This window comes from Leishmania infantum, chromosome 25 (assembly GCF_000002875.2).
Source record: "Leishmania infantum JPCM5 genome chromosome 25".
Taxonomy (NCBI): Eukaryota; Euglenozoa; class Kinetoplastea; order Trypanosomatida; family Trypanosomatidae; genus Leishmania; species Leishmania infantum.
In genome coordinates, this window is record NC_009409.2 from 414,427 (window position 1) to 437,316 (window position 22,890).

A 22,890-nucleotide genomic window follows, 5' to 3' on the forward strand; every position below is an offset into this window, starting at 1 on the left:
CCGACAACGATAATGATGCAATCACCATCAACGCAACAACAGCAGCGACGGCAACAGAGAAGGAGGGGAGGGGAGGGGAAGGGAGGGGGAGCGAACAGAAGGGACTCGGCAGCCGCACAACCGTAGTGGCAAAGCCACTATATAGATGTATCTATATATATATATATATAACGCGATGACAGAAAACAGAGAGGAACCCCCGTAGAACGCGCTGCATGCCGCTGGCCGCACTGATGTTTAAAGCCGCTCCCGACCACCATCACCACCACACATCATCCTGCATCCCTCTTCCACGTCAGCAAGAACACGGGGTCTCTTCGCGCCTTCCTCACCAGACAAACGCACACACCCGCTAGGCGAAGTGCTCCTGGAAGAGCGCACGCTGCTCCACCGTCAACGCTGCGGGCAGCAGCACGTTATAAGTGATGTAGAGGTCGCCCCGCTCAGATGGCACGTGATGCCGCGGCATGCCTTCCCCTGCTATGCGTACCTGCTGCGTGTTCTGCATTACACCGTCCCAGTGCAGCTCCACATTGTGTCCATCCAGGTGTGTGAAGGTTTTTTTGAAGCCTAGCAGCGCCTCCTTCAGCGTGATGCTCACGTTTGCGTAGAGGTCGTTGCCACTGCGATGGAACACCGGATGCGGCGCGCTGACCACCGTCAGCAGCACGTCGCCGGGCACCTGGCCAGGTGCCTGGTCCGCCTCTAACTCGTACGTCAGCACGTGCCCTTCCGGTAAACCCTCCTCGATGTCCACGCTCAGCACCGCCTCTCCAGGGAGCACCATCTTGCCACGGCACACCGGGCACATGTGCGCCACATGCGTGCCCTTGCCCTGGCAGTGCGGGCAGACCTGCTCCATCTGCTGCACAAAGCCGGGTGCAATCTGCACTCGCTGCACCAGGCGGCCGCGGCCCTGGCAGTGTGGACACTTCACCACGTCCTCGCCGCTGCGCGCGCCGGTGCCCTTGCACGCACGGCATATCTTGCGCTTGGCAAACCTGGACGTGTGGGCAGCGCCGCGGTAGATGTCCTCGAGCGGCACCACCATCAGCAGCTCCATGTCCTTACCGCGTTCCGCGTCGGCCTGCTGGCCAACACCGAAAAAGGCGAAGAAGGGGTTCATCTGCTGCTGCTGCTGCTGCGGTTTCTCCAGCCTCGTCACACCATCGATGCCGAGAATGTCGTAGATTTTGCGCTTGCGGCGGTCACCGAGGATCTCGTATGCGCGCTGCACTCGCTGGTACACGAGGCGGTACGAGTCCTGATCGCCAGTGGCGACATCGGGGTGGTATTTCTTTGAAAGCCGCCGAAAGGCATTCTTGATATCGCGCTCGGTGGCATCCTCCCGTGCCTCATCAAGGCCGAGCACGGCGTAGAAGTCGTCCTCCGGCAGTCGTAGCACGGCATCGACGGCCTTCGCGTCCTCGTCACGCGGATCGGCAGCACCCGCCATGTGCACCGGCACCTCCGCAACGAAGGCCGCCACCCACACCAGGACCAGCAACGCCGCCACCACCCGTGTTATGTGCCGGCCTCGCATCGTATGAGGGGATTCCGTCCACGCAAGAAAACGAAAGGGATGAGTCCAGGGAAAGGGAGAGAGCACGAGCACGGAAGGAACGATGACGAGCGCGTGGCAAAGAGAAGAGATGCGCCCGGGGAAGGGGGAAGGGGGGAGAGGGGAGAGGGGACGGCGAGGAAAGGAGCTGGCAACGATTTTCCGCCAAGCTACCTCAGTCGTCCTGTCGTCGTCGTCGTACTTCCACACAAGGCGCTGAGCACGTTAGAGGCGGATGAGTGCGTCCGTTCGGGAGGGAGGAAAAGAATATGTTATGTGCTCTTGAGGGTCACCTATGTGCACCCCACACCCCCACGACTGCCGCTGTGTTCGAGTGTGCACGGTGGGCGCCCAGAAGGGCAGCGGGAGACAGAGGGAGAGGGGAGTGAGGGGGTATCACAGAAGACGCAGCCACAGTGGTTAGTGAGGAGAAGAGGGGGTGCGAGGGGTGCGGCAAGCTGTCTATGTGTGCGTCTGTGCGTACCTTTATGTGTGTGTGTGTGTGTTCAGGACCTGCTGGGTGATGAGGCAATTTGTCGAGGTCCCACGCGTGTAATGAGAGAGACATGCGCACACGCGCACACACAGGAAAAACGATACGACGACGTGGCCAAAGAGGAGGAGACAAGAGAAGGACACGAAGGCGTGTGCAGGGATGCGTGCGTGTTGCATGTGCTTGGCAAGGAATGGAAAGCGACGAGTGCGTTGTTGTCCTCTGCGGCGGGCGAGAAGAGGGGGGAGAGGAGACACGACTGGCGTTGCGCGGAGGAGCACCCAAGGGAGTGGGAACGAGGAAACTCTGGGTGACGGAGTGGGCTGATGGTTGGCAGCACCAGCTGCACAGGTACGGTGGCGCACCTATCCCCAGCCTTTGGACACGCTCGTGCCTCTTCCACCCCCATTCACGCTCACCTTTTTGGGCACAGTCGATGCGGCCGCACATGGGTCGTCGGTCGCTGCCCCTACGCGGGCGTGGGTGTCAACGTTTCACGCTCGCTGTCGCTCGTTGCGGACCTGTTGCTGCTCTTTGTTTGCCTCTTTGGTCTTTCTATGGGGTTGGCGCTGAGCGTACCCTGCCGTTGCCCCCTCAGGGCGGGGCGGGGCGGGGGGACGGTGAATGAACGGGGAAGGAAGGAATAGCACACACACTTTGGAAACACAGCGGGAGGTAACGCAAAAATACACACATGCATATATATCGACACGCACATGCGAAGAGGGGGCATACCGAAGGGGTGGGGGAGAGACAGGCAGGAGGGGGGGGGGGCACAGCCCACGTCCCAGCAACAAAACTTCTCATCTCACTGCCTCGCACGGCGTCAATGTGTGCGCGTACGTGTCTGTGAAGAAGGTGCAGAGTATGCGGGCAGAGACGGCAGCTGCTGCTGGCGCTCACAGACGCACGCCACCAGCACCGACGCCACATCAGACGCCGGGTGCGCAAACCACGGTTCGACGCACTCGCAGAAGGCGCGGTACGCGTCGGGTGCGGAAGCCTTCGTGGCGAAAGGCGACTGATCGTGCGCCACCGCTGGTACCGTGTGCAACGCCGGCGCAGTCATGCCCCCTGCGACGCAAAGTACCATGGTTGTCAGCCCAGGGTCAGAGGGCACCGCCGCCCCATCATCGAGGGTCTCTTCAGCGCCGCATACGGCGGCAGCCACCTCCACTGCGGAGTAGGCGTGCAGCTGCGACAAGAAGCGGCCGGCAAGCGGGGTCGCGAGCTCGACGGGCAGCTGCACTCGCCTCCACGCGCTGTGCACCGGCACATCCTCGACGGCGCCGCTGCGGCCGTGTTGGAGGACACCCGGCACGGGTGTCCAAATCCACAGAAGTTGCGCTGGCGGCACCAGGACTGTGGGACAAGATGGTGTTATGGTAGCCCCTCCAAAGACGAAGTAGCTGCGGGGCTGCCGCGCGCCGCCGGTGCCGGGAACTGGGGTCACACAATGGCCGTAGCGCGCCACGGGCCACTCGCCTTGCACGTCACCGGTGTTGGGCTCGTACTGCGCAGACCATGTCCCCTGCACAGTGTCGTAGATGTGCACAGCCGACGTCGCAACAGGCGCGTCATCGTCTGTCCCGGTAGGTGCCATCAACCCTCCAAACACAGCCACATATCGATCTCCGCAGGTCACCGCCACGTGGCAAGCCAGTCGGGGCGGCGCGGCAAGCAAGCGCCTTGTCGCCTCTGCCGCGTCCGTGGAGTCTTCTGCCTGCGAGGATGGCCAGGGTGCATCCACCGGCGGAGCTGGAAAGCCGTCGTTCAGGCACTGAACGGACTGCACCACCTCACACCAGCGCAGGGAGGCCGAGGTCGGTACGTTGCCTGCTTTGCACGGCGCGCTGGATACAGAGGTGCTCGCGCAACGTAATGCGCACTCCGCCAGAGGTGTGGGAGATAGGCGGTCGCCCGTGGCATCGTTGTCGCGGCCGTGGGTGACGGCTTGACGCACTTCGCGCCGTCGGCGCTCCACAAGCCGCGCTGTGCCCACTAGCGCTGCGAGCGTTGAGCGCAGTGTTGTCGCCCCCGCTGGAGATATCCAGCCGCCAAGCAGCCAAATCCGGCCCCCCACCAGCGTCGCGCTGTGAAACAGCCGTGAGGCAGCGTTCGTACTGGGAGAGGCAGCAGGGAGCGAGCCGGTGACGCAAGCGTGCGCCTCGCAGCGCCACCCCGGCGTCGTCGCCTGCCCATCCTGCGCAGCCGCTGCGCAACTCAGGAAGTGAGACCTGTAGAGGTCGTAGTCGAACTGGCAAGAGGCTGTGCACGAGTCAAGTCCGGGTGTGGGTGGAGGTGGTGAGGGTTGTGCGGCCACCCTCTTGGCAGGCGTCGGCACAAGGGGCTGGCGGCGCCGGCGGGCCGGATTCGTGTGATGGGCGGCAGATCGCAAGAGCGGTGGGACTGGCTCAACAGCTCCGCGGCCAGAGTTGGCTCCACCTGCACTGCCCTGCACCTTCAAGGCGTGGCAGGCTCCGTGGCGAGTGTGTTGCGCGCAGCGACGGCGCAGGCCACCGCTAACCCACGTGCACGCCGATCCGTCTGTGGCGATGTAGGACACAGAGGCGCCGCCTAAAAGACCCGCCAGCGACGCGGGCAGGCTCATGCTCTGCAGGCGAGCTCCCTCGTCCTCAGAGCACCAGTCTAGTCGGAGGCGCTGAGCATTGCGCAAGATGGCGCGGCCGGCGTGAAGGTGCGACGCCAACGAGGGTGCGTGCGAGGGGTTACATGTGGCAGCGCCACCACTGCGCTGCAGCGGTGGTCCGTTGGAGAGAAGTGTCCACACGGGAACTCGAACTTCGCCGGTCTGTTCGTCGACAAGCCACGCCTGCACTTCGACAGACATGGAAGCGTCGCTTGTGCCGCCGCTGAGCCCGCCCCCGCTGCAACGTTGACCGGGGCACGGCACGGATGCCGTGCCGTCATGAGTACTGACCCGCCGCGCCATTCGCCTTCGCAGTGTCGTCCACAGCGTCTGAGAAAGCCGCGTGGGACCGCCCTTGTTGTTGCCGCCGGCGGACAACGCGGCAACGCGCCTTGCTGTTGACGAAGGAACGCTATCCAGCACGGCAAACGTGTCCACGCGGATCACTATGGGCGGAACGCGCAGGAGCTGATACGGCCTCCGCGACACCCACATCTGCGAAAGCTGGCGCAGCGTCACGCGTGGCTCTCCGGCGGCGATGGTGCAAACGCGCTTGTTGAGCTCACTCCCCTGTTCGTGAAGATGATAATCGGCTGCCGCTGATGCGGCAACGGCCTCCTCCGTGCGCTGGAGAACAGACAAGCTGCGACGACGCTGATCGGCTTGCACGGCCCGGGAAGCCTGCAATGCGGCCACCTGAGCCATGCTTGGTGCCGTAAAGATCAACAGATCGAACGAAAACGTCAAAGAGGGCTGCGGCTCACCCCTCGCCCCTTCTCCTGGGGCGATAGCAGAGGTGGGCGCGTCACATCCACCGCGAGGCAGCGCAGCCTCAGCGGTCACAGGCAGCCGCACCGAGAGAGGCGCGTAAAGCCGCCACCCACTCTCCACTCTGCCCTCTGCAACGTCCCACACCACTTCCTTCGAGCTCGAGCAGCCGAGGCGAAGCTGTCCACGTCCAACCACGGTGCCCGCGACGACACCGCCGCCGCCACCGGGCAGCCGGCCCTGGGAGTCTGCCGCAGCGCTGTCGCCCTCCTCCGTCTTCTCGTCTGCCAGCACCAAAACTATCTCCACCAAGGTGGTGGTCATCGTCGTCTCCGTGGCATGGGCCGCAGGCACGGCGGCGGACGTGTGTGCCGCACTGCAGCCCTCCATCGCCTCCTCCAGGCTCGGTGGCTGCCAACAGAAAAAGGATGTCGTCGGCAGCAGAGGAACGACCTCCTTCACCGACGACGGGGCGGCTGAGGCGGTGGTGACGATGCGCTGGTGGACATCGCCGCTTCTATTCTGAGGCGGCTCCGCCGCTCCGCCCGCGGATGGCGAAACGGTCACCGGCACAGGGGTCGCCACTGGTGCTGTCGGTGCTGGCGTGGGCTGCGAAGTTGCGGCGGAGGGGGAGGAGGCCGCCGGTGCAAAAGGAGCGACCGTGCCGCTCTCCCATGCCGCTTCGGTGATTAGTGGCGCGCCGCCGCACGGCACCGGTGCCAGTTGCGTGTGCCACTGCGCTACGTTGCGAGACTGGACCACAGCACCGTCCACGACTCTCTCCGTGGTGACGCGAACTCGCATCACCAGCGACAAGCGGCTCGGCCACGCCGCTGCGGCACTTGTGCCATTTCGACGGTGTGGCCCCGCAGTGGCCGCCGTCGCCTCTGCTCCGTCCAAGCTCGTGTACGCGAGCTGCACGCGATCGAGCTGTGCGCAGCAGACGGCGTCGGCGAGAGCACGTGGCGCTGTGATGCGCGACGGCACCACCGTCGAAAGGCTCTTCGGCAACAGCAGCACAGGTCCGTGGTAGCTGTAGGCGCACTTGAAGCGCACGCGAGCGTTACCTTGGGTGCCATCCATGATCGGCGTGACAGGCGCCAGCTGCATCCACTGCGTGGGGTACAGAGCAGCCGCCTCCAGCAGCGCCTCCCGTTCCTCCGTTGTGTACACATCGCCAAGCCAGCGCGCCAGTACCTGGACGAGGTGCAAGGCGCATTCGTGGAGGAGGCCGGCGAGCTGCGTGGCACCAAGGTTGTAGACCAGCTGGGTCGTGTTCTGCGCGGTGCTGTGGCTGTTGTCGATGCTATTCCTAGCCGAGGACGAGGAAGGAGGCGCGCGAGAAAGGAGCTGCCACACAGTGAGCCCCGCAGCGGGGTCTCCGCCGACCGTCGCCGCTGTTCCTTTCTCCTCTCTGTGCGCGGCGGCGGCGGCGGCGGCCTGGCCAATCATGTCAGGCACGGCCATGCTCCACGATAGTGGGGTGAAGGTGCCGGTGTACCGATGACGCCGTGGCCGAGAGCTGCTGATGACGGGGGCGACAGATCGTGCGCTGCATGCGCTGCCCTTCATTGTAGCACGGTCGCAAGAGGTCGGTGCGGCCTCCGTGTCCAGACGCGCACCGCGATCCATGCGAGTCACAGTGGTGCGGGCCACACCCATCACGAGCCCACCCTTGCTGCGCAGACGACGTCGATGATGATTCCCCGTGCCATCGCTGTCCTGCGTCGGTTGCCCCTCCGCATCCGCGCCAGCCGCGCTGCTTGGCGCTCCAATCGGTAGCACAAGCTGGGCGAGGAGGGACGTGCACTGGGCAATATCGTACACCTCGTCGGCCGTGTCAGCGTCGGTTTCGACTCCGGTAGAGCACCAGGACAGCAACTCGACCCCTGATACCTCAACTCCAACAATGGTGCAACGCCAGTGCCGCAGCTCCGCCTGCGCCGCCCGCATCTTCTCCACGCCGTCCTGGGCCGCTAAAAAATCGTTCCATGCCGCGTACGCCTCCAGCTGCCGCATCCCCACCCCACCACCGCCCGCGTCGTCGTCCTCGTCTGTGTCATCGGCCATGCATGCAAGCGAGCCGAAGACGGCCTCTGTGCGATGGGCCCAGTCTCCAGCGTGGCGGTCGGCGCGGCGGCGAGCGCACTTCGCGGAGGCCAGTACCACACCGGCAGCACAGGCACTGGTTCGCAGCACGCCGAGCACGTCCAACGCCCACGTCACCTCCATCGTTGCTGTCGGAGCCATCCGAGGCGACAGCGGCCCAGCCTCCCGCTCCTTCTCGTTGCTCTCACAGGCGGCTGAGCCCGTCATCCCAGCAGACGCCGGCGCCGGCACAAGGCGCATCGCCAACGTTGACAGCCACTGCGAGGGGGACATGCGAAGCGGAGAGTCACCGCCAGCCGCGGCCGCCGTCGTGTCTGCGCTGCTGCCGATGCCGCTCCGCTCGCCACAACTGCAGGCACTACGAAAGATGTCGGATGCGCACAAGGGGTCGGAGACGTAGTACACCGTGGTCGCCGCCTCGTCGGCGCCGGCGCCGCAACGGCGACCTCGCACAGCCACCTCAATGCGAAACTGCTCCTCCTCCATTGTCGCCACCTCGTCGCCGCTGTCACTGCCGGCATCGTCATCAGCCTTGCCGTCGCCGGCTGCCGCGACCACTGGATCAGGTTGCACCAGCGGCAGCACCACGCGCAGCAATGCGCCTCGTACCTCCTGCAAGCGCGCCTTCTGCGTGCCGTGGTGGGCATCTGCCCTTCGCGCTGCAGCCGCACACGGCACTGCCATTGTCGAATGTGGCAACTCCAGTGCTGGCAACCACGTGGCGGTGAGCTGCGAAGAGGCGAGAGAAGGAGAAGAGCCTGTGGCGGCCTGTGGCAGGTCCTCGGCAGAGCACCGCTTCTGTAGCAGTGATGTCGCCTTGCCGGCATCCAGAACTACAATGAACGCCTCAGGGCGGCCGGCGGCCCCGCTGCCGTTCTCGGCCAATGGTGGTTGGTGAGCACGGAGAGCAGCGCCGCGGTCGCGTCGACGTCGTTCGGCGACAACGCAGCATGAGATCGTGTCTACTTGCCCCAACTCTAGTTTAGCGAATGCGGCGCCGCTGCACCGGAACGTCAGGGCCCTCATCGCAACGCCGCCACCACTTCCGACCGCACCAGGGACGACGACGTCTTTGGCTGGGCTCGTCGAGGCATGAGAGCGCACATGAAGCGCTGGCGGCGATGACGACTCGTCAGCCTTGATAGAACCTGCGGCATTGCACGCCACCGGTGCGTTGACGCCAGCATGCGGAGGCCACCGCGGCGGCTGCGTCGCGAGTGCGATTGGTGCAATGGGCATCTCCGCGCCGGTCGCTCGCAGCCCCCGCTGCTCCAGAAGCTGTGCAGCACACTTCGCCAGGGAGCTACTCGTATAGAGGCCCATAAGCACCTCGTAGCCGGGTCTGCAGCGACGACTGCCGACGGCAGAGGCACCCCCGCAGGTTAGCCACATGAGTGCGTCTTCGCCCGAGTCCTGCGCCTGGCGACGCCTCGCCTCAAAGCACAGCTGATCCGCTAATGTCCACGCATGCAAGGCGAGCCGCGTCGTCATGCAGGCATCCCGTGTCGGCAGGTTGCACCGGAGCGGCGACGGCTGTGCCACCCCCCAAGCCTCTCCGCCAACAAGGAGGTGAGCGCAGGACACCGGGGTCACCTCCAGAAGCTCGACCCGCTTGATTGTCGCCCCCACCGGGCCGATTCGCGGCAGCTGCATGGCTGCTCCCGACCAGTACACTGGCGCGCCGTCCCTCGGGCGGAAACGAGCCTGCGGCGTCTGCACACTTTTCCCGCCATGGCCAGTGGCGGTCGAGGACGACCTCAAGTGCAGCGGCATGTCGACCGCGTGCTCCGTCTCCGGGTACGCTGTGGCCTCGAAGCAGTAGACCCATCGCAGCAACAGCTGCCGAGGCGGCGTCGCAGCACCGTCGCCGCCTGCCGTCGGTTTCAAACAGATGCAGGTAAGCCATGTGTCGCCGCGCGCGGGGTGCACCGCCCACGTCGCCGTTACGTCTGCCTCACCTCCGGGAGGGGTCACCGGGCAGATGCACGGAGTGTGCACCTCGCTTACTGTGCAGGCCTGAAGATCAACACGCACCGACAGCGGCGAAGTGACCGTCGGCACGGGCGGCTGCCATGCGCCATCGCGCCACAGCGTGCGTGCGGAGTGCAGGGGTATCACCATCTGTCCAGCAGCTACGGTAACGCCGCTTGACGCCTGGCAGAGCTCCAGCTGCACGGTCGCCGCCGCGTCGTTTGTGGTTTGTGCGGTGTTCGTATCACGCGACAAGCACAGCAGCGGCGCACACGTCGATGATGATGACGTTGTTGCCCTGCATCTGTGGCGCACGAGCTCCGTCGCTGTCGGAAGCGCAAAGGGCTTGGATGTGTATGTCGACGAAGCGCCAGTGCCTCGCTCGCCCCACGCAGACGTCAGCCGCACCACCCCTGCTCTGGAAAGAGCTGTATGGTTGGCGAGCACACCGTCACGCTGCTGTCTTTGCCCCTGCCGCAACTGACGTCGAATCTGGCGTATTTCCTTTAATTGCTGGCGCAGTCGCCGTGGCAGCCTGCCACGCCTCTCGCACAGCAGCGCTGCCCGCTCACGCAGCCGCACGTACGTCTCTTCCGCGCGGTATGCTAGTGGCACATCACCAACGGCGAAACCGCTGCAGCGCTGAACACTGAGGGTCATGCGCGAGGTGAAGAAGACCGAGGCTGCATCGCGCATCAGGAGGTCGGCAGCGGTGATGTCCACCTGGACCCAGAGGCGGCCGAGCCAGTGGCCGTGCACGAGGCTCTCCACCTCCAGCACGACATCACGCACGCAATCAGCCGTCTGTGCTGCCGAGACGAGGCAACTGTCATTACAAGGTCGTCGTGCGCCTTCCACTTGAGCCAACAGGTCCAATGCGTACACTGCCTTGCCCACCACGTTCACCTGGTCGCCGTGCCGCGATCGCCAGCGCGCGTCCACGCCTTGCGCGTCTGCGTCCTGATGCTCAGCTTCACTCGAGGGGCTCCTCGGCGGCAACCACGCCTCTTCCACGCGCGCCGAACGCAGTGAGGCGACGGGCACGCTGACGCAGAAGACGAGCTGCGATACAGGTGCGGCAATGCACACATCAGTGCTCCACATGTACCGCTGCGGCGGCGGCGGGACTGGTTGTATTTGGTCCAGCCGTGTCATGGGCAACGACGGCGTTGAGGTGGCGTGAATCGGTGGAGACGCGGCAGTGGGTCTGAGGGACAGCAGGCACGGCAGTAGCTGGTGCGCGGTCGACGCTGCGTTGGCCGCGCCACCTCTCCGATCTGTGGGCGCGGCTGCAGCGCCTGTGACGTCTGTCGTCATCACCGTCACCGTCGCGGGAGGAAGCACGCGAAGATGGCGCTGCGCCGCCCCACGAGCAAGGCTGAGGTCGACCCCACACAGCTCGATACGCGTGACAGTGACGTGCGCCAGCGCTGGTGTGCGCGGCAGCAGGGGTGCAGCGGTGGCCCCTGCGGCTCGGGTGTGTCCGTCACCCCCAATGACCTCGTCCTTCTCCGCCGAAGAGCTGGCCGGTGAAGAGGAGAGCAACCATGACGGCATGTGCTTGTCGCATCGTGCTCCGTCGTCTCCCATCGCCTTGCCGCTGTCGACTGCGAGGTCCCGCACCTTCGGCGAGTTGCACAATATTGACGACGCTGGCGGGGGCACTGGCAGAGACTCCGTCACGCGTGCGCGCCAGCGGAGTAGCGGTGGCACCGTTGCTACACCGTCCTTCGCATCCGCGCCTGTGGCGTCCGCATACGGCGGACCACCGCCACTCCTGCCGCTAGCAGATGGTAGAAGCGATGTGAGGCCAAACTGCACCGATGGAGAAGACGCCATGGGCGTTCGGCCAGTGCCGACACACAGGTCAGACGCCTTCTCGCGGGAGTCCCTGTCACCCCGCGACTGCGGAACAACAAAGAGGGCGAACGTCAGGCAGAAGCGCGCCGCAAGCCCCAGGTCCCCGAGTAGGTGGTCGGGGTCCTCCGCAGACGGCAAGACCAAGCACAGCGGGGGCAGAGACGCACAAGATAGGAGGCGCTCCCCTGACGCATATACCGCCGCCTCGTCGGCAACAGCAGCACCGGAAGCAGCGGGAGAACTGCTCTCCACGAAGACGCCCTCTCCGCTGTCGACCCACACGTTGAGGGAGACCGTGCCCGCCGTTGATGTTGCGGAAGCGGCAGCTGCAGGAGGCAAGCTCGCAGCCGCGCCAATCTCGGCTTCCAGTGGCACGCGCCGCGGCGACGAGGATGCGATGCCGCGCCACGCCGCGCTCCACTCAACAGGCCACCTTAGCTGCACCTCCAACCGAAATCGAATCGGTGCCGAGGCGGCGTCATCGTGTCCGCCGTCCACCAGCATCTCCTGTGGCGATGCGGTCGTTCCTCGTTGCAGAGCCGCCCACATCCGCCGCTGACGCGCGCTGCACTGCACGAGCAGCTGGTCCAGTGTCAAATAGACACACCGGCGGCGCCGGGGCTGGATTGTGCGCAGCACACGTGAGAGCACTCGTGACGCCTGCTCGGTGGTGATCGTGTCCTGTCCTCTTCTTTCCCTGCCGGGCAACTCCAAGAAGCCTGCACGCCGCTGAGCGTCGGCGCAACTTTGCCCTAATGGATTCTGGTGCGCCTGCGCTGCTGCAGACAGTGCTGGGAGAAGCGTGTAAGAGCAGGAAGCACCGCCGCCGCCGCAGCACTCTCTCACAAGACGCTGCAGCGACGTCGGTGAGAAGGTCGCGCGCGGCGGGGCGGTGGCGGCAGACAAGTCCACGACCCGCCATTGGACGAGAAGCTCAGCCACCACACTCTCGCCTTCGCCGTCGTAGCCAACACCGTGAGCATCGTGAAGACGGCGGCGCACCATGAGCGGCACCCACTGGGCACTCTCTGGCGTCGCCTCATCGCCGCCGGGATCGAAGTACATGGTGTTGGTGGCCATTGCCGCTGAAGCACCCACCCGCGTCTGCACACGCAGCTGAAGTGAGCCGTCATCGCCCGCGTCGCGCCGTGGAAGAGGAAACACGGCGACGCGGCTCGAGCTACTTGCCTCACGTGAAACATCCCGGCCAGTGTCAGCGTCAGGCGCGTGCACCGACAGCTGATGCGCCTCGAAGCCCAGAAGCACATCTGCATCACTGCTGACGTTGCCCAAGAGAACTCCTGTCGCCGCAGCAGTGCCCGCAGCGTTGTCGGCAGCTGCAAGAGCTGTCCATGCTGCATTGCGATGTGTGAGCGCGGCGTCAGACGGCGGTGTGAGCGGCGCCTCCGACGCCGACGTGCAGGACTCGGAAGGCGGAGGAGATGAGGGGGAAGAGAGCGGATGGCGAGCAGCAACACTCACAGGAAAACGTCGATGTAATGGCCCGACACGCACCAGCAGGACACGCGGCCCGGCAGCGCTGGGTTCCGTGCCGCTGGTCGTGACGGCGTCAGCCGCGCGCCTCTGCATGTTGTGTGCGTACCGAACCGCAACGAAGCCGACGTGCTTCACCACAATCGCGGCGCGCGGCGCGGCCATCATCATCAACGAGTCCGGCGCATCGCCACATGCCAGAGTTGATTGCGGCGGAGCTGTCGCGGCAATGCCGCCGTGTGCCCGCTCCGCTGTTGAGGGAGATGGTGGCGGCGAGACTGCGCCGCAATTTTCGCTGGTACCGGTACCGGTGCCGCTGCCACTGCTGCTGCCGCTGTTGCTGCTCAGAGCCACGTCTTCTGCAGCGGCAGTACAGCGCGGCACCTCAGCGGCCAGAGCAGGCGCGGCGTAACTTTGGAAGAGTGGCAGCCACAGCACGCCCGAGGTACTCTTAAAGGCGTCCAGCCCCGGCAATCGAACGGCTCCCCACACGCGCTCCTTCGCCGTCACCGCCGTGTTGTCCGCTGCCCCGGCGCCCCCCGACAACGACGGAGGTGCCATCACCCACACAGAGAGGGACGGCGGTGCGTCGTCGACCCAGCCAAATCGACGTGGTGGCCACTGCAACTCCACGGTCGGAGAGCGAGATGCTCCAGCACCCGGCATGACACTGCGCGCTGCACTCTTCTCGCCATCGCCTGCCGCCGCGGTCGCTTGCGGCGGCCGCGGCGGCGTCTTCAACGCCCAAGAAACCTGCGAGGGTGGCAGCTGATACTGCTGCTGGTTGCCGCCCATGTTGCTCCCGGTGTCCGTCGCCTTCGCGGCCGTATTGTAGAGCGGAGACAAGGCGTACGCCACACGAGGGGCTTCGGGTGGTGGGGCGTCTCCAGGATACATCCAGCACCTCGCCTCAGTGATCGCCGCTGACTCTTCGGGCGGGGTCTCTGTCGGCGAGCCGGCGCACGTGGTGCCGCTCACTGCAATCTGCACAGCTGCGGTGGCTCGCGCGGTGTCGATGCACGGCCCATCCGTGTGGTCAAAGCAAATCATGTCGCACACCTCGACATGCACTACTGCTGGCGTGCCAATATCTGGCCACGCCCAAGTAGAGGCCCGTACCGCAGCAGGGGACGGTCGCAACGGACGACAGACGTCTCCGCACGGCCCTGCAACGCAGGACGACGACTCGGGCAGCGGGCGTGGCATCGCGGGGGGCAACTCACCCCAGCCATCGCACAACAGCCGAGGAACGGACATGAGACGCCACGTCAGCAGGCCTCCCTCCACATGCTGTGGTACACCAGTGCTGTGCACCGGCGCCACGCGTAAGTCCGCCTTATGTGGAGTGAAGAAGCTGCGGAGAGCCGGCGGCAACGGCGCCGGCCCCATCGCAGCCCCGCTCTCCTCTTCGCCATCGCTCAGGCATGCAAACCCTGCCGCATCTGCCGTGGTCAGCTGAGAATTCAGCGCCTCCTCAAACGCTCCCTGGTCTGTCCCTGCAACCAACCCTCGCATCTCTGCAGCCTCCTCGTGCGCGGGGAAGCGCCACTCGCCCCGACCGATGAAACGAGGCGGCACATCGAAGCCGCCGCCCGCTGCGCTGCCGATACCGTTGCGGGGGTACCACCATACCTGCACCTCGATGAACGGGCTCGCCGGAAGACACAGGGTCGCCTCTGCTGGAGCCGCCGCGTTTGGTGACGGAGGAGTGTCATCCGATGGTGCAGCAGAGAGCACCATGCCGTAGACAGCAGCCGCGTCGCGCGTCTCGCGTGGGTGCACGCTTGATGGCCGGCCTCCGCAAACAGTGCTTGTCGAAGGATCTGCCAACTCGCACAACGGAACCAACAAGCACTGCGGAAGTAGGCGTGTCTCACCTTGTGCGGCAGGGTAACGCAGCGAAAGCTGCGCCTGTCCACCATGCATGCAGAGGAGATGCTGCAGCCAGGGCCACTGTAGTCGTACCTCGTGAATCCGCAGCCACGGCACAACATCAGGGGTTATCCACCCCAGTTCGCGCGAGTAAGCCGTGGGCGCTGCTGTCACGCTGCTCGGCTCGGTCCCAGGTAAGGGCATTGGATGATACCAGCGCTGCGGAAAATCGTGCAACTTCTTCAATGTCCCAAGGAATGATCTTGTGCGCGCTGCCGACGCCGTCGTGTGGCGACCTTTGCTGTCGAGCAAGCGGCGTGTGACTGAGGCGCACCATGAGCTCGCTTCTCTAGCGCACGGTAACCGCGCCACGGCGGTGGCTTGAGGCACGCGACGCCACTCGACCAGCACAAAGCCGTTGCATACAGAAGGGAAGAAGTGCTGCTGAAAGCTGCCTTTGCCATTGGCCGTGGCACAGGCTGTCATTGGCCCGGCAGCCGCCCCGGGGCTCCACAGTAACGGTAGCCAGGCACACCCCTCGCCAGATGGCCGACACAGCAGTCTTCGCAGCAGCCAACTCGACACGTTTGTGGTGCCGAGAAGCCTCGCCCGTCCCCCAGACGCCCCGCTGAGCCGTGCCCGCACAGAGCCCCTCTCTGCGGCCTGCGGCTTCGTCTCACTGCCGTCGCCACCAAGACGGTGCTGGCAAAGGTCGAACACGCGCAGGTGAAGACTCGACAGCAATGCGAGGCCGCAACGAAACGTGTGCTGCCAGCGAGGATGATTTGTGTGTGCAACAGAGTCCGTGACGGGCAGCACCGCGTTGGGCTCCGCGCCTGCAGCGCTGGTCCAAGTCCTGGCATCGTAGGCACTTCGCACTTCAACCTCCTCTCCACTGTCACTCAGCGGAGCGCAGCGCGCGGTCCGGCCCTGCCCATCCGACTCTGAAGCGAAGCTCATGAGATCGCAGTCAGTGCGCGCTGCGGCTCTGAGGCGATAGCCGGAGCTGTGGGCCCTGTACACGACGGCGGGAGCCGCCGATGACGACGATGCGGGGGCGAAGACGCCAGCCGCGTGGGGCGACCACCGTGGGACTTGGTGGCCGGTCCCCTGCTGTCGCTGCCGCTGCAAAGCCAGTACCTCGCAGTACACGTGCGCACAAGTGCCATTGTTCCCCCAGGTCGCAGAGTCGTCCCAGCGCAGCGGTGTAGGCGAGAGTGGCATGCCGAACGGCGTGGCCAAGGGCCGCAGGCCAGCTCCCTCCATCACGCTGAAGTCCACCAAGGTGTCGTCCTCAACGCTGATGCCATGTCCTATGCAGCATCCGTCGTGCCCTGACTCTCCTCCGGCCGCCGCGGCGAGGGAGGAGAGGCTACGCTGCGGCCCGTTCCACAGCTGCTGCACCGCCGCCTCGGTCAGCGACGGCAAGAACACGGCTTCCACGTCGCAGTGAAGCCAGCCAACGAGCAGTAGGCCGGTCGTGCTACGGTTCTGGTCCTTGTTGGTGCTTGATAGCGTTGCAGAAGAGATGCTGGACGACGCAACCTTCCGCTGCTGCGCCGGTACCGACGTCAGTGGTGTGGCATCAGCACTGCCAGGAGCGAAAAGGGGAAGCCACACATCCGCCACGCCGCCGACGCCGGCGTCTTCATGGCGGTGGTGGCTCTGCACATGCGCCGCAGAGGCGGCGTCGAACGGGGTCCACACAGCAAAGCCAAACACGTCCGCTGGCGATGCAGCGCTGTGCACTGTGAATAGAAGCGACGAAGCTGTGTCACGCGTGAGGACGGCGTGAAAGCTAACGTTGTACTGCATGACAGGGGCGCGATGCGCGACAGGTGTGCCGTGCGCGTCGCCAGCTCCTACAGCAGCGGCCCCCTCGACTACCACACCATCGCAGCCACCAGTGACCGAAATCGACGTTGGTGGGCAATAGCGGTTCTCTGGCACATCGGCCAACTCGTGGGCGAAGAGGATCGCAGCGGCGCACCGCATCACCACAGAGCACACCATCAGTGTCTCCATCGCGTGCCCTCTCGGCGCCAACTCCCCGCCGCACCAGCGCTGCAGAGGAGAAGCGGCGACACTCGCCTTCCGCACCTCTCGCAGCTTGTCATTTTCTGCGGCCAGGTGCGGCGGGATTGTGTTCCACAGCACTGTCAGTGGCCAAAACGGCTTGTGGTTCGCGGCTGTGACGGCCGACACGGCACCGGTGGAAGCACAGCGGCACACGCGCTCATACTCCTTGATGGCAGTCCCCAACGATGCCCAGGCTGACAGACCCTGCTCCACAGATGCTACTCGTGGGGCGGGCTCCGGCGCAGCTCTAGATCCGGGCTGCGGCTCCTGCGCCCAGCGCAGGCGGCAGGATAGCTGTGGTAAGAGCTGCCCAGGGCATGCGACAGCGCTCGCTGCTGCCTCTGCTGTGGTCCCGAGCGCGGTGAGCAGCGGTGGTTGATCCGACTGGAGCTTGCACAAGTCTGCCGGTAAAAGTGGCGGTGAGACTGCCAAGGGCCCCCAGTACTCCTCAAGCCGCGTCCCTGTCACCTGTGCACGCTCGTCGGTGCCACCGTCGGCCGATGCGCGAGCGTGCAAGCTGTCCACGTCTGACGTGGCCCCAATGGCATGGCGCGTATCGTCACGACCCGCTGTGGTCTCGCTAGCGGAGGAAGAGGGCGGCGCCGCTTCCCCTGCGAGTGGTAAGGACAACGACGGCGACGACGGCTCCGTTCGCCTTCCCACGCTCGACTGGGGCGTCTCCTCCTCATTCTGTTGAGACGACGTCACGAGGCCCTCGGCCCCACCCCCGACGGCGGCGGCGGCTGCAGCAGCCGGCTGCGCATCCTTGACAGGTGAGTGTGCGCGCGTACCACAAGACGCCGCCTCTCCTGCCCGCGTCGCCGCAGCACCGGCGCACGCATCACCCAGAGATACCCAGCGCTCGCCCCGCTCCTCAAGCTTCACGTACAGGATTCCACAACCGTCAAGAGAACCAAGATGGCCGCTGCCTGCCAGGCCACATTTCGAGGCTCGATGGCTTGGCGCGTCGCCACCGCCGTCACCGCGGTCGCTGCAGTGTCCTGTTGTGCCTTCTGCTGTGATGGACACGATGTTGTCGTGATCACGCGCCTCTGCCTGCTGCATGTCTTCCGCAGCGCCCTCAGACGCGCTCTCCGGAAGCTGAAACACAAGCAGGTCGGACCAGCTGTCGCGACCGTAGCCGCCTGTGGAAGGGTGCTCGACAATGCCGCCGCCACCGCCACCGCCACCGCATCCCAGGCAGCGCCGCAGCGCCTCCAGGTTTGATGGCAGAGAGAAGACAGAGCCAGCCGCCAGCAGACGCTCGCCAGCGCTGTCGTGCATGTATATAGCGAGCCGCACGTCCATCCACTTCGGGTCTTCTATGATCGGAGGGCCTGCTTGCGCGTTGCCGCCCCATGCATCGCGCCACCCCCCTGCAAGTGCGGCCGCTGCACTGTTTGCCAAACCCGCCCTGGGCGCCTGCCGCGGGCAGTGCAGCGCTGAGCACCAGTGCCGCAGCCCGTGCACCGAAACAAAAATACACTGTCGAGGTGGACGCACCATCAGCTCCCGCACCGCCTGGCGGAAAGCCTGCTGTGCCTCCTCCGCAGCTGCGATCGCCTCCTCGTTGTACTTGGCCTCGAGTCGCTCCGCCTCCCGCTTCTGGTGCAAACGACCGGTGCTCGCGGCAACAGGCGGCTCCGCGTCCCACGCGCGCAGCCGAGGCAGCTCCTCTGGGGACACCAAGAGTGTCCACAGCGGATGAGGTGCAGTGGAGGCAGTGGTTGCCGCGCCTTCCTCCTCCTCCTCCACTCCGCCTCCTCCTCCTCCTCCGGTACGAACACCAGCGCGATTGTGGTGGTCGGGAGCCTCAGCGGCGTCTGCGACAGCAGAGGGAGCTGACCCGTCGCCCCCCGGCACACTGCCATCGCTTCCCAGTACTCCCACGCCGCCGGAGTAGTTGGCACCGTCGGCTTCAGCCCACCAGTGCGCCGAAGAAGACGCTTTGGTGTTCACGCTCACCGCCACATCCAGCTTCGCACGCGGCGCCGACGCGGAGCTGCTGAAGGCAGCCTGGCCTACTACGTCAAGTGGAGGTGTTCTGTTCTGCTCAGCTGCAGCGGCAGTAGCAGCAGCCGTCTCAGCTTCTTCGCCCTGACTGCGAAGGCCGCTGTCACCCTCGTCCGTCTCTTCAGCTCCGTCGTGAAGCGGAGCTAACGTATCGGCCCGGCTAATGAGTGGCGCTTCACCGTCGGCGTAGCTGCTGGTGCTGCCTCTACAACCGGCATATGCTGCAGCCTCGCCCACGCCTTCGTCGACGCTTTCAGCAGTGTCCTTTTCACTGCTGTGTGGTGTCTCCGTCGCGCTCCCGAGTCCCCGCGGAGGCCCGCTGCCTTCGCTGCCAGCGGCGCCGCCGCTTCTCATTCCGCCGAGCCCCGCCCGCCTCTCCGCCCTGTCCTCGCTGCGAGCCGTAATGTTCGCTCGCACAGCCCCAGCTGTCGCCACCGGCGACGCCGTACTGCCTTCGCGCCTTGGCAGGTCCTTGTGCCGCCCTGCATGCAGAGCAGAAAGGCCTATGGAATGGTCTCGGTGGGTGTTTTCCGCTGGGAAGCACACGCGGTGCACTTCCATGCGGCTCGTACGCACTCCGCCCGTGGCTTTCTTGCGGCCGCAGCACAGCCAGCCCGGCACGCCGCCTTTGCCACGGACAACGGGGGTGACCTCCTCGTATTCGACTAGCTTGACCATCCTCGTGCCCAAAGCTGCTGCCGTGCCTCCGGTTACTGCCCCCTCTCGTTCATCCTGCAGACACGGCGCGCTAACGGCGACGGAAGAGCGGAGGCTCCGCGTCGTGCTGCCGGTAATGCTCACAGTGCTGTACGAGGAGCCGTAGGTGTAAGAGTACCAGCTACCGCTGCTGTCGTGCCCATGGCAGTGGTTTGCGGCACTGTGCGATTGCCACGATCCCCTGCCCTCTCGCTCTTCATCGCTGCGGTGGCTGCGGCGGCTGCGGCGGCTGCTGCGGCGGCTGCTGCGGTTGTCCGCGTCGCTGCCGTGTCGACTCCCCTCTTCTGACGATGTCCAGCGATCCGCAAACTGCGCCATGGACAACGGCGTCTGCCCCAGCATCGCATTGCTGCGCACGCTACCCAACGAGAGGCGGTTGTGTCCCGCCACGGTACTCTTTAACGTCGCGAAGCTACCTGCGGTCTCGACAGACCCGCTGCCGCCGACGGCCCCGTTCAGAGAGATGGGCGGGTTAATGCGCAGAAGAGGTGCGGGATACGCTTCCCTGTGCGGCTCTCCAATTAAGCCGGCGGCTGCCGTAGCGGTCGCGGCAGGCACAGGAAGTGCTGGTGAGATGGGCACGGGGTGCAGCGCGGTAGGTACAGCATCTGGCTCTACGGAAGCTGCAGAGGCAGATGTGGCCACGGCACGGCCGGCATCATGATTCCCACGGGCAGCCGCCGCTTCCTTTTCCAAGGCGGACGAGGGTGCCAGTGCGGCTACTGCGGAGGACGGCGGCGGCGGCGGCGGCTGGTGGTGTGTCGTGGGCCGTGGCGGTGGAGGCGACGCTGCTGGTGCAGAAGGTGATGAACCAAGAGGGGAGGGGTGCGCAGGAGCGGGTAGCACTGCTGGCGACAACGCCGGCGCTGCCGTGGTTGACGCCCCTGCGTTGAGAGACACAGCACCCCTAGCCATCGCAACGGCTGGGGCTGGCAGCAAAGTTGAAGCAGACGCGGACGCAAGCGCCTCTGCGCGCTTGTCTCCGTCGTGTTCCTTGGGGCGCAGAGGCGGCGGTGCAACGGCGACAGCCGTGGCCTCACGCGCGTGCGTCGCAAGCGGCAATGATGGTGGCGCTGGCATCCCTTCGGCAGTAATGGCGACGACTGTTGCCTTGCCAACCATACCGTCCTCAGTACATGCACGCTCTTCCTGCCTCTGCTGCCCTTGCATCTGCGTGGATGACTGAAGCGCCTCGCCTTCAGGGGCAGCGACCTCATCGCCCTCGTCCTCGCCGACCTGGAAGACCGCATCCGGCCAGCTACTCGACGGTGGCTCCCTTGAGCTGCGACGGCGCTTGGTTGGCAACAGGCTCGACTGCGTAGAGGAGACCGCCATAGTGTGGGTGCTGGCCAGTGCATCGGCTGCGAAGAGTGAAGGTGCTGCTGTGCTTGCTTTCATGTTGGACGCATGAGCGTGAGTAAACGCGGAGAAAGAAGAGCTGGAGTGCTGGTGTGCCGCTGGCTGCTGGGGTGCGTCATTGGCAGCAGCACCCACCATGGAGGTCAGCCCCGCGTCTAGTGCGGCGGCGGAGGACGGAAACGGGCTGCACACAGGGGAACGCTCTTGATGCGATCGGCTCCCGGATGCGTGCAGCGGGGACGTGTGGGAGGCCTCCGTGTCCAGCTCTCGGGTGCGTCGACGACATCCGCTACCGCGCAGTTGCCCGCATCTCCCAGAGCCCTCGCGTGCATCGCCTTGCGCCTCGCCCCTCTCGGCAGCCTCTCCGCTGCGGTGAGCAGAGCTGCGCTGTGGACGGCGTTGGCTGCCACAGCCACCACCCTCATCCCTCGAAGTCGCCGCCTCCTCGATCTTGTCGCTGCCGCTGTCATGCGTACCACTCAGGCGCCCACTGTGGCGAAGCTGCTCCTCCGGGGCGATGTGCAACAGACTTGGCGGTTCCTCCGGCGACTCGAGAAGGAAGGGTGCCGGGGCAGAGGGCGACGCATGAGGAGAGCCGCCGGGCGCACTTGAATGGTCTTCGCTACGCTTCACATCTGAATCTGAAGAAGCATGCGATGGAGGCAGCGGCGGCGGCTCCGTCGATATCGCGGGCAAACACTTGCTCGGGAGTGCAGGAGGCTGTTCAACGTTTGGTGACGTCTCCTCCCGTCCGTCGATAGGGACGCCGTTGTCACAGCGCAGAGAGTGTGATGTGCTGGCACCACTACCTTCACTCTCGTGGTCTTCCGTGACGCACTTCGCAGCGCCAGCATCGACGGCCTTCTCATCTGCTGCTGCGGCTGCATTTGCCGGTAGTGTTGCTGGCGCGGCGGGAGGCGCAGAGCCCTCCTCAGCGGCATCGCCAACCGAAGGCGTCGGCACCTCCTCTGGAGCCACCAGGAAGGGTTTAGACGACGGCGAAGCGGTGGGCGAAGGGGACAACGGGTGCCCGTGCATTGGCGCGTCGGTGCTTATGGCACCATCGAGAGGGTCAGCAGCAGAAGCCGGCACTGCAGCCAAGTCGACTAGTGCGGCAGTGGAAAGAAGGGGTAGAGGTCCCTTAGCCCGCGTGGGAGCCGGACGCGCAAATGGTGCTGTGAACTCAGCGGGGCTGCTCGTGCGTGTCGCAGCAGCCGACGACGACAACACACGTGACCGCTTCGTCAGGGTCGGCACCAGCGATGCTGCACTGCCTCTCCCTACGCCCTCTTCCTTTCTTCCCTCCTCGCCCCGCCGCGCCGTCGTGCTCTGCGAGAACATGGAGAAGCTGCTGCTGGCGATAGAGCTGCTCGGCAACGCGGAGCCGGTCGACAGTGCAGCCGAGTTTAGTGCTTTGTTGTCATCCTCGCTGTCACTCGACGGAAGCGGGCTCGTGGCTGTGTTGGCCGACGCAGTCGAAGCTTTCGCGACGCTGCTCACTGTGGGCGGTGTCGCCGACGCGTCCATGCTGGTGCGCGGTTGCAGCTACGGTTCCCCTCCTCTGCCCGCCTTCGCCTCCGTGACGCAAGTTGCCTTGGTGCAAAAACGCGCGACGCTCGCACGCTCTTCAATGCAGCCGTCAACCAGTCGCCGGTTTTGGGGGAGGGAGGGGGGCTTTCGTTTGGCAGGAAAAGGACAGGCACATGCCCGTGATGATGGTGGCCGGACAGAGGAAGAGCCGCACACAATCACACCTCAGGTCCAAAGGCTACCCTTTCTACTCGACAGATAGGAGGCGGCGTTTTTCTGGGTGCGGGTGTGCGTGTGGTTATGCGCGAATTGGGGAGGGGGTATGGGTGGGTTGAACGGTGTGTTTCCATGTACATATGTGTGTATGTGTATGTGTGTGCGTGTCTTTACAATCTAAAAGAAAGCAACGAAAAA

At 65.2% G+C, this 22,890-nt stretch overlaps 2 protein-coding genes across 2 annotated transcripts; both read right to left on the bottom strand.

Moving 5' to 3' along the window:
- Positions 1 to 352: 352 nt before the first annotated feature.
- LINJ_25_1140 (DNAj-like protein) lies at positions 353 to 1,543 on the bottom strand (the record flags this gene model as incomplete). Its single annotated transcript, XM_001466106.1, has 1 exon — positions 353 to 1,543. The coding sequence occupies one exon, from the start codon at positions 1,541 to 1,543 to the stop codon at positions 353 to 355; it is 1,191 nt and encodes a 396-aa protein (XP_001466143.1).
- Positions 1,544 to 2,880: 1,337 nt separating this feature from the next.
- On the bottom strand, positions 2,881 to 22,473 carry LINJ_25_1150 (conserved hypothetical protein; the record flags this gene model as incomplete). The annotated part of the gene is made up of 1 exon (XM_001466107.2): positions 2,881 to 22,473. One exon carries the CDS (start codon positions 22,471 to 22,473, stop codon positions 2,881 to 2,883), a length of 19,593 nt encoding a protein of 6,530 aa, XP_001466144.2.
- Between the last annotated feature and the right edge of the window lie 417 nt (positions 22,474 to 22,890).